This window comes from Myotis yumanensis, unplaced genomic scaffold (genome assembly GCF_028538775.1).
Source record: "Myotis yumanensis isolate MYYU_CA2020_CCGP unplaced genomic scaffold, mMyoYum1.0.hap1 SCAF_13, whole genome shotgun sequence".
NCBI classification, from domain to species: Eukaryota; Metazoa; Chordata; class Mammalia; order Chiroptera; family Vespertilionidae; genus Myotis; species Myotis yumanensis.
The window spans coordinates 7,182,831-7,193,426 of NW_027223764.1; the positions used below are offsets into that span (position 1 = coordinate 7,182,831).

Consider the following 10,596-nt stretch of genomic DNA (forward strand, 5'->3'; position numbering starts at 1 on the left):
CTCGGCAGACCAGACGGGGACAGAGGGCGAGGAAAGAAAGAAGGAGGGGAGAGAGAGAGAGACGGAGAGATTGAGAGAGATTTGTACTTTGGGGTTTAAAAGTCAAAAAACAGTTTCAAAGTCGCAGGGTTCCGATTCTGCAAGGTGTTTTCCCCAATCCCGGAGGAATATTCTTCCACACAGAACTATCTGTTTAGATTTTTAAAAGCTGACTCGAGAGGTTGCAAGAAGTAGGCATTTTTAACCTGCCATTGAAACTAAACTCCCTCGGTAGGCCTTGCAATGGGCGACCGTCTGGTTGGAAAAACTTTTTCTCCCATCCCTTTTCTGAAGGACTTAAGTTTTCCTAATCCTCTCCCCTTTCCACCCTCATCTCTCTTTAAAATGCCCAAGAATCCATCAGTCTGGCCCTTCTGGGGGCGGGGAGGCTGGGTTTCTTGAGCCTAGTTGGGGAAGGACCACACTCCAATTACTGGACATTTTACAGAAAAAAATTGACTTTGGTTTCCCAAAACAACTACTCTGAGGGCATATTGATAAATCTTTATTGACAAAATATTGACATTGACATACTTCTTGGAAGTATATAGTGTGTTAGAATTCTAACAAATTAACACAAAACACAAAAATATTTACATTCTGGTATAGAAGACATTAAGGAAGCGTTTGTCACTCTCTTTAGTAAGTCTATGATCTTGGAATAGAAACTCAGTGCTTGAAAACTTGCCGCCATGTCTTTGGCCACATTTAGCATCATCCCCGCTAACTACAGTCCTTCGGTTTTTGCATTCGATTGATTTAAAGTTTGGAATGGCCTTTGCAGTCAATGGTTGAACTCAGCCAATATATCCAACCACTAAAAGGAGTTTGCTTCATGATTTTAAGCCTTGGGATGTTAGGAAAGGGAATGTCCAAGAAATAGAATGAATTTAGGTATTTTTTTTTCCAACACAATTCCTGACTCCTCTTGTGGGCACCCTCCCCAGCCACCCCCAGCCCCCCATCCGGCTCCCCATTTCTCTGTAAGAGGACCACTATCGCTGAGCCTACTAATTTAGCTTTCACAATCACTTTGACATCAGAAGGTATCAAAACGTGTTTACAGACTGCACATTTCTCGAAAATCAAAACTCAAAATCAAAAGCACACAGAACCTGTCTTCAAAAGGAAAAGAAAGTTACAATTCATTTTCTGTCTTTAGACACCATTCGCCCAACAACTGCTACATGCAATTCAAGTTTTTGGACATGTGTGGGATGGGGCTGGATATGAAATTTCGATCATAGTTATTATTACTAATTATTTTTAAAGACTGGGGGGGGGGAACACTGTGAAGTGCAAAATAAAAAGTCCTGTGCCTGGCTGTTGTTTTTTCTTTTATCATCATTATTATTATCTTTTTTACAAAGAAAAATAAAGTCGGACTGCGATAAACGGAATACCTGCCAATCATCTTGTCTCGCTGGTTTGGCCTTTGACTGACAGCTCCCCTTGTCAGAGCGCCTGCCGCTTTGCCACCTTTAGATCTCTCTCTCTCTCTCTCTTTCTCTCTCTCTCTCTCTCTCTCATTCTCTCTCTCTCTCAGCTGCCTCTTTAGACAAGGGTTGCATGTTGATCAAGGAGCCTCCATCCTCTGCCATCATGGCGCGGCCTCCGATCAGGGCCGTGCGCCCTCGCGGCCCAAAGTCTGCGACGCGCTCTCCGCTGTCCCTCCGACTCCCTCTCCCCTTCTCGGCGAATGTGTGTGTGCGGTTTGTTTTTGTTTCGTAGGGTGTTTTCTTCTTCCCCGCCTCTCCCTGTCCTCTGTTTTGCTCCGCGCTGTCCGTTTCCGTGGGGTTCGGGTTGTGTTTTTAATCGTCCGAGGTCACGTCTATTTCCTCCGGGCTGGCCTGCTTGGTGGCGATTCTCCACCGGTTAATGTGATGCGTCCCTTTTTTCTTTTGTTGCGAATCTGAACCTTCTTCCTCCAGCTTCTGTCTTTTGAACTTCGTCCTCCGGTTCTGAAACCATACTTTTACCTGCGGGCCAGACGCAGAAGGGGCGCGTTAGTTCCCCCACAGCGCCCTCCTACCTCTCCGCCTGCGCCCGGCAGGCCCCGTCCGTCCGAGACGCTCAGGTCCGGGCCCCGTGCGCGTTCCGCAGCCCGTGCACAGCCTCCCTTAGGGGAGCAGAGCTGCGGAAGCCTGGCTCCCCGCCCTGGGTCTCCCGGACCCCAGTGCACAGTCCTGCTCACCTTGCCCTGAAGGGGACACCCTCAGTCCGCTGAGAATAGAAGCCAGGGAAACCCCTATAAAAATCCTAAGAAAAGCAAAAAGCGACCTGTCCTGAACGCCCTCTCCCTAGCCCGTGCGTGCGGGGAAAGACTCCGCTGTAGCTGCCCCGGTTCCCTGCAGGGCCCAATGTGCTTTCTCTTTTCGGTGCGGTTCCGGGCGTTGCCTAAACATAGCACTTCCTGTGCCAGGCCTGGGCCCGGGGTAGGCAGTCAGGTCTGCCTGAGCTTCCCTCTCCTGGCCCAGGATTCTTGCAGGTGAGCAAGAGTGGGTGCTAGGGGGTGCTGGAGGCAGCCAGGAGGGACGCGGGGTGCAGCAGCCTGGGGACCAACCCAGCTATTCCACTGCAGTTAGGGAAAGAGGCTCAAAAGTGAAAGCTTCTGAAACACCTCAGGACAGAGGGGAAGAAAGAAACTGAGACAGAGGAGAGGAGCGACAGAGAGAGCCTTCTCTTGCCCCCTCCTGACCAGCCCCAAGACAGGGCTGGGCCAGCTTCCCACCCTGGTCACATCCCTTAGCACCAGGCTCCTCTGGCAGCCTGGCCTCAGAGCGGCTGCTAGAGGTCCGGGGAGCAATGAGGAAAGGACTTACTGGGGCTGCAATCCCCACCGCCCTCTGGGGAACCTGGGCAGTGGGTCTCTATCCAGTGACCAGACCAGACAGTAAGGCCACCCTAACTTCCCACCTGGTGAGGTGCAGGTAAGGAAAATGGAGGTGGCCGCACCTCCCCTGCCCGCGGACCTGATCGCACCGCCACAGGCCGCTGAGGTCGGCTCCACTCCCGCCTCGGAGAGTCCAGCCCAGGTCCCAGCTCGTTCTCCCCAACAGCCCCAATCCCCCCAAGTGCCCCGTGAACAAGCGGAGCTGGAACAAGGCTGCCTGTAATTTGCTTTGAGTTTGCTAATTGAGGGGAGGACGGTTCATTTCTCCCGGCGCTCGCCCAAGGCGCGCGTCCGTGCGCTCCGGGCTTGACACGCACACAAAGACAGCGGGCGGCGTGGGCAGCGAGGCGGACAAAGACCACCGCCGCCTCGACGCTCCAGGATGAATCAGCCGGGCCCGCCGCGCCTGGTGCCGGCCCCGCACCTACCCGCCAGGCCCTCCTCGGTTTTGTCCGGGGGAACGTCTTAAAACAAAAGCCTGGACCTCTTTGCACCGCCCAGAAACACTGTTACAACTTAATCCGCACGAAAACGTTACTGTTGGCCGGGAACTCTGACCCCACCCTGCGGCGCCGCGTACAGTAGCGCCTACTGTAGCCCCGAGCCCCCTCCCCACCCCTGGGCCGGCCAGAGCCGGGGACCCCGTGGCGCAGGCAGGGCCTGTCCCTTCTCCGCAGCCTTGCAGCTCTGATTCTCCCATTTAGGGATGCGCCCAAGATACACGGCCTCCGCCTTCCGACTCTCAGATCCCTTCCTGGGGAGTAACCGGTGTGAGCAGGGGTCTGTGTTCGCACAGAACTTGCCTTTAACCAATTCCCAGACTTCTCCAGCTTCCACACCCAACACTCCCACACCCCCACTGCTCTCTCCCTCTTCCTGGACCCCCAGCCGGGTCCCCAGACTCTCGCCAAAAGTTTCACCAGAAGTGCAACTGTGTTAGCCAGGAGCTAAGTCCAGCGGACAGAAGGAGCGATCCAGGCCGCCCTCCCCCGGCCCCAGAGCCTGGGGCAGGTAGACTCCTGCGGTCCCATCTGGAGACCAAGGAAGCCTGGCACCTGGAAACGTCTACATCCTGAGTGGGGGGCGTGGAACCAACTCCCGGGCCCTTTGGCGACGGCCCTCTCTGCGCTCGGCACTTGTGTGCCAGCTGCGTGGGTCCCGAGATTGGGGTGGGGGTCGCCGCGCCCGGCCCCACTCACCTGAGTTTCCGTGAGGCTGAGGCTGTGTGCCAGCTGCTTCCTCTCGGCGCCCACCACGTAGTGGTTTTTCTCGAAGGCGTGTTCCAGCCTCAGGAGCTGGGACGGGGAAAAGGCGGTTCGGATCCGCTTCGGCTTTCGGGCCAGCGCGTTGTGCAAAAGGAAGCTCTCGGGGCTTGTGTCGTTCCCTGCGGGGGACACAACGTAAGTCCCATTAGGGAGGGGGTGGGGGGCGCCGGCTTGGCCGGGGCCTCGAGCTTCTCAGGAGACGGGCTGGCGGGACACCGCGCTCCGGGCCTGTGCGTAGCCCCGGCGACTTGGCGGGTGGGGTCCGGGTACCGTCCGGCGTAGGCTCGGGACCGGCTGCACCACCCAGACCGCCGGGCTCTACCTGTGCGGCAGCCACCCCGCAGCTGCCCCTGCTGGGCCAGTCCCCAGGCTCCTGACTTCCGTACTCATCAGCCGCCTTGGCGCGCGGGCCTCGCCACCTCCGAGCCGGGCGCCCGGGGCAGAGGAGGGGGCACCAGGGACAGACCCCGGAGTGGGAGCCCACGACCCAAAGGAACGGCGGCTTTCTCCTCTTTCTAAGCTCTCGGGGAGCTCTGACCCAGGGCGGCGAGGCAGCGGACCAATATTCAGAGTTTTCTCAGGAACTTATTTTTAAATTCTGTATTTAAGTTTTTCCCTTCTGGAAAAGTGCAGAGGCCTGGCGTGTCTTTCCAGCCCGACTGGGACCGGAATGTCCCCAGCGGGTACGCTCCGCTCCTGCCTCCCGAAGACCCGGCTCTCCCGTTCCCGGCTCCAGAGAACGGGGAGACCCGGGCGAAGGGATCGAAACCCGGGAGCTAGTGAGCGGAGGGGACCCGAGGGGACTATCCATGACCCCGGAGGATCCCGGCTGCTCTGGGCCTGGTGCGAGGGCCAGGAGCGTGGCTGGCAGAGGCTACGGAGAGGGAGCCCTAAACTTTTCGAGCAAAGCCAAAGAGTTTGGGGTTTTCTCATTCGGGTGGGAAATAGATTCACTAAAAGCCCAAACGAAGAAAAACTAACCCACAGTTCAGGCTGGAATGGAGGCCGATCTAGTCAAGGGAGGAAAGGGAACGGCTGTTTTTGTTCTGTTTTTTTAAATGAGGGGCGGGGTGGCGTGTACCCGGTTCTGAACTCGGCAGGAACGCGAAGGGTTAATGAATGGACCAGCCGCTGGGTATCGATCTGCGGCCGCGGGGGGTCGGTCTTTTCCCGGCTCCCAGCGCTACACTAATTCCTCGCCTCTTTTCCCGGAGTTTTAACTTTGTTTCTTCCACTCCCACCCAGAGAAAAAAAAACAAACAAACAGAAATAGCAAGAAAGGAAAACACCCAAACAGAATTTTCTCCAGCCCTGGCGAGACTCGGCTCATTTCTCTTAAAAGAAAAATAAGTAAATAAATAAACAAACAAAACCCAGACGGAACCCGCCTTCCCGATGCGGCCGCTCGGAGCCCGGATTGAAAGGGCCGAGCCTCGGCGGTTTCAATCCGCGCGGGTTCCCGCCCCTGCGGGGCCTCCAAAAAGCAGGAAAAAACACACACACAAATCCCTTGATTTTGCCCTGGGCGCGCGGGAAAAAAACAAACCCCTTGATTCTGCCCCGGGCGCGCGGGTCCCCTCGCCGCCCCAAGAAAGTCAGAGACCGAGAAGTCACGGGTCTGGGAGGAAGGGACGCGGAGCCGGTGGCGAACAGGGTAGAGCGCAGTCGAAGGCGCCCAGTCCTCGCCCCTTGGAGCCAAGGTTGCGAGGGCATCGCCGAGAAGACGCGGAGCCTGGGCACCCCGCGGGGTCCGGGGCTCCTGGGCTGCCTGCCTTGACCCGAGAGGACTCGGAACCACCAGCGGCCTCAGTCCCGTCCCAAACCGGGCCGCCGCTTTGGGAGCCGGGGACCCACACCGCGCCCGGCCCCTCGCCGCCCAGTTGCCCACGAGGGCTCGCGGCCCGCCGGCGGGAGGCACCTCCACCCGGGCCTTGCCCGGCGCCCACCCCGAGCAGGCCCCGGCTGTGCGGGATGCGGCGCGCGGCAACCCCGCGACGTGGCACGTACCTTGGAAGCGATGGCCCAGATACCGGTAGCGGTGGATGAGCCACGGGTAGAAGGTGGACGGGTCCCGCTGCTGCGAGGCGAAGAGGGGGTGTGGCGAGTGCGAGGAGGGCAGGGGGTGCGCGGCCAGGGCGTGCGGCGGCGGCACGGGGTGCACCGGCACGGCGGGGTTGGGCGGGTGCGAGACCGCCTCGGCGAACACCAAGTCCGGGTTGGAGTAGACGCCCCTGCCGGCGGCGGCGGCGGCGGCCGAGTGGAAGCCGTTGAGGAACGGGTTGATGGGGCTGGAGTTGGCGTAGCTGAGCGCCGCGGGACGGATGGGGTCCTCGGAGCGCGAGGCGGGCAGGGGACTGTCCTTGGCCACCAGCGACTCGATGGTGAAGCAGCGCTTGGGCGCCGGCTGGAACATGCTGCGCCGCGGAGCTGGCGCCCGGGGCTCCCGGCTCGCGGCGACCGTGGCGCGCTGCCTCCGCCGCCCGCTGCCCGCGGCGAGCACCGACGAGAATTGGGGACTTGTTTGTTGGGGGTGGGGGTGGGGGGAGGAAAGGAAGAAAGAAAGGAAAGGAAAAAGGAAAGGAGGGGGGAGGGGGAGGGAGAGGCAACGCCGACGATCCCGAGAATCTTGCACCAAACGCGCCCAACCTGGAGAGACGGGGAAAAATCCTTCCAGAAGAATTTGCAGGCGTGGATTGGGGTAATTTTTTTTTTTTTTTTTTTTTTTTTTTTGGCGAGATGGCGTGGGGGGATCGGAGTTAGAAACAGGGAGGAGGAGGGGGGGGAGTTTCTTGGGGGAGGCAAAAAAAAGTTTTCTCTCCTCTGCAAAAGGCGGGCAGGGCGCCCTAAGTCCAAGGACAATCCATGGAAGTGTTCGCTTCTTCACAAGTTGTGCAAACGATTTGTTAGTTCATGAGCCTAATTAGTGCGGGGATCACATAAACAGCTTCCTCCGAAGCCTGGTAAGTGGCTTGATGATTGGTCGCTATTACTCGCCCTGAGGTGGAAGGGGGGAGACTCTGTAAAGTGCGTCAGAGGGAGGCGAGCGCCTGGGAACCCGGAGGCCTGGATCCCGGCCGAGAGCGGAACGGAGTCGGCGCCGCGGCCTCGGCCTCGCCTCCTGCGCCCGCCCGGCCGCCCGGCCTCGCCGCACCCTCTCCCCGCGCTCCCCGCTCACTCGCTCCCGGGGCTCCCGCTCCGGCTTCTCCTCCTCCTCATTCGCCTCCTCCTCTTCTTTCGGCTTCTCTTCCTCCTCCTCCTCTTCCTTCTCCTCCTCCTCCTCTTCTTCCTCCTCCTCTTTCCCCACCTCCTCCCGCTCTGCCACCTCCTCCTCCTCCTCCACTGCCACCACCACCACCACCACTCCCTCCGGGGCACCCGGGTCCCTGCAGAGTCCCCGGCCGGCGCAGCCTCCGCAGCGGCCTCCCGGATCCCGAGCCTGCTGAGCCGGAGCTGGTAGGACGGACGGACGGACAGACAGGCGCTCCGATTTCTGGCGCCTAGCGCTCCGCTGCTGCTGCCCCCGCGGGCCCACGTCAGGGGAGCTGGGATCGCCCCGGGAGCACCTCGAGGGTAAGCGGGCGGGCGGGGATTGGCTCTGCGCGAGGACTACCAGAACCGTTTGGTCATTTCAACCTGCACCCACGGCAACATTTCCTAGGTGAGGAGGGAACCGGGGAGTGGGGGTCCTCGCGCAGCCTCGGGGTCTCGGGGTCGCTGCGTTTGCGATCCTGTTTGCTTTCCTGTTTGCAAGTTAAGACGGAGTCCACGGCTCTGCCGGGCAGCGGGCTTCCTATTCGCCCCCAGGGCTCACTGTCTCTGGGACGGTGGTCACCTCCTTCCCCAAAACGGTTTCTTCCGTGGTATCTGGGACCAAGGCTCCAAGGTCAGGGGGAGAGGCTGTGAGGTGCTACTGTTACCATTCCGTTGTCGTTATTATTTTGTTAGTGTTATAATTATTATTGTCGCCATTGTTGTTATTATTTCTATTATTATTTCGCCATCTGTTGTCCCGGGGGCGGGTTGCTGTGCAAACCTAGGGCTCACAGCGAGGGACTGCAGATCGCATCTCCGGTTCCAGGCCGTGTCCGCATTTTCGAGCTCGCCTTCGGTTTTGGGATGATTTTAGGGCCGCGTTCCCTCATCCCCATTGGCTCACGCAGTGGCATAATTATGATCACATCCCCCAGGCTGCTGGCTCTGCTCTCTGTTTATTGGTGGTTAAAGATCTATTATCTATTCATCAGCCGCCTCTTTTTTTCCTCTTCTTTTTTCTTCTTTTTGCCAATTACATTCTTCAAAAAATGAAGTACCAGCAGGTATTTTGCACTTTTACAATTAATGATAAAAAGAAATCTGGCATCCTTTAAATCATGACTTGGAAGCCCATGTCATTGCTGTTAAGAATGAAGAAATGCCTGTGTTTGGTGACTAGGTTGCCTTGAGACCCAGAAAAACTCGATTGGGAAGGGGGTGGGGGGAGAGAAGAGCGGAGCCCTGTGATGGAGGCAGCACTGCCACCAGAGTTATCCTTGGAGGGGCCCAGTTCTTAGGCCTTGCTCTCACTTCCCCAGCTGCCTCCCTCCCCACCCGGGTCTCCCTGGTCCTTCTCTGGTTTTACCTGCTGTGTACTTGCGTTCGTGTCCATTTCTCCACTCCTTAATTACAGGCATGGTTTGTGGGGGTGAGGGAATCCAAAAAACCCTTTCAGAAAACTCTCCAGGCAAGAGAGGCGTTAGGAGGGCGCTTTCTGGGATTGTCTAGGTGCCTGACCTTAGTGAAGGGGGACAGAGGCCATGTGCTGCCCCTCCCCTCCTCCTGCCTTCCCTGGGAAATTCACAGGTGCACACATTCGCACACCGGACAGGTGTGGGTTTCAGCTTTGCCCTCACACAAGAACCCTGCCCTGCCTCAGGCTGCAGACCTCTGACACCAGCTCTGGGCAGGGGTCCTGGCTGGGTTTTCACCCTTATTGGGTACTCACGGCCTTGCTTTGCAGACCTCTCAGCCCCATCCCCCCCCCCCCCCCCACCCACACACACAGCCCCAAGGATGTCTGTCGGATGTTCGACCCAACCTCTTGGGGTGCAGTGCTCTTAAAGATCTACCTCTCTGGGGCCTGTACCACCACCCTCCAAAAATATCTTCTCTAGCTCAGAACCCCCCTCCTTCCACTAGGCTGTAGGGAAAGACACCCCGCCAGGCCAGGCCTGCGGAGATCCCTAAGCTACTTGAAAAGGTGGAGATCTTTCAGCTGGCCGGCCAGCCTGGAGTGGAGGTGGAGGTCAGCCCTCCATTTCCAGTGCCAGAAAGAAACACGCAGCGTAGGCAGGCTGTAGGATCCTGGGGTGAAAGGGAGAAAGCTCCCTTCTCCTCCGTGGATGGCTCTCCAGGAAGGCCGGAGGGTCAGGCTCACCCTAAGGCCCTCCGAACTGGGCCTTAGGTTCCCCGTTGAAAACGGGGGGCACTAAAAGCCACCCCCTGGCTGCAGGGCCAGCAGTGACCATCCATCGTGCAGTTAGTGATGGTGGCCTTGGTGGGGATAGAAGAGTAGGTGACCTGAGGGCATCCTTCAGTGTCTCCACAGTGTGTGATTCCTAAGGGTGTCTCCCCTCTTTGAAAACTCTCAGGCTGAGCTCTAAGGTGTAGTGGGCACCCCCTTAAACCCTTGGTCCTCTTTGACCAAAATGTGCCTGGAGTCCCTTTAGAGCCCAGACCCCTCAGCCTCTCCCTCCAGGGGCAGAGGGCCCAGGCAGCTCACAGCCAGGCCTCTTCTAGCAACATCCTCTGCTGACCGCCTGCTGACGGGGCCTCACAAAACCTGCCTGAGGGGTCAGGTTTGCCCCAGGGACTCTAGGTGTCAGGCAGGTGGGCATGGGTGTGGCAGCTGTGGGCTCCAGTGCCTGCCCTCCTGGCAGGACCAGGACTTGCCAGTTCCTCTGCCTCCCTCATCCCTGGCCCCAAGCCTCTCGCCTGGGCCCCCATGAGGGGGAAGCGGCTTTCCAGGGAGTCAGGGGCCCTGGGAAGCCCTGGAAGCTGGGTAATCTATGCTAATTCATGCTCCCAGCCTTGAGACGCTTAGGAAGGTTTGTGCAGCCCCCACTAAGAGGCTCCTACAAGGTGTCAGGTGTGGGGGTGGGGGGTGCGGGAATTAACTAGGAAAGTAGGAGAGTAACTCCTTAACCCGACTGGCGGGTGGAAGGCAGCCAGGGCCCAGGACACTCTGGCCTCCTCTGGCCTCCAGTCCTTGGACAGCACGGCTGCATTCACATTACTGGTGGCTTAGCCTCGTGGAATCCAGCCCCTCTTTGTTCCTTAGCTGCCCTAGAAAGGTGAGTGCTTGTACAGGCAGCATGTAGCGGGAGAGGGGGATTTCTGAGGCTCCTGATGGAGCAAGGGGCT

General features: G+C 58.4%; 1 protein-coding gene across 2 annotated transcripts; it reads right to left on the minus strand.

The window, feature by feature from the left end:
- Positions 1-523: 523 nt before the first annotated feature.
- Positions 524-7,447, minus strand: EMX2 (empty spiracles homeobox 2). Of its 2 annotated transcripts, XM_070432181.1 has the most exons (3): positions 6,205-7,438; positions 4,132-4,316; positions 524-2,018 (listed from the first exon to the last, which is right to left on the minus strand). In XM_070432181.1, exons 1-3 carry the CDS (start codon positions 6,608-6,610, stop codon positions 1,851-1,853), a joined length of 759 nt encoding a protein of 252 aa, XP_070288282.1. In that variant the 5' UTR covers positions 6,611-7,438; the 3' UTR covers positions 524-1,850. The 2 variants fall into 2 exon arrangements, with proteins under 2 accessions (XP_070288282.1, XP_070288283.1); XM_070432182.1 differs by lacking the exon at positions 4,132-4,316 and having other exon boundaries at positions 6,205-7,447.
- Positions 7,448-10,596: the final 3,149 nt, after the last annotated feature.

Excerpts from the sequence above, each read along its gene's own strand:
- EMX2 (XM_070432181.1), bottom strand. The coding sequence starts at position 6,610 with ATGTTCCAGCCGGCGCCCAAGCGCTGCTTCACCATCGAGTCGCTGGTG. Across the intron at positions 4,317-6,204 it reads TCTGGGCCATCGCTTCCAAG|GGAACGACACAAGCCCCGAG; the intron begins GTACGTGCCACG and ends TGTCCCCCGCAG. Across the intron at positions 2,019-4,131 it reads TCAGCCTCACGGAAACTCAG|GTAAAAGTATGGTTTCAGAA; the intron begins GTGAGTGGGGCC and ends TCTGGCCCGCAG.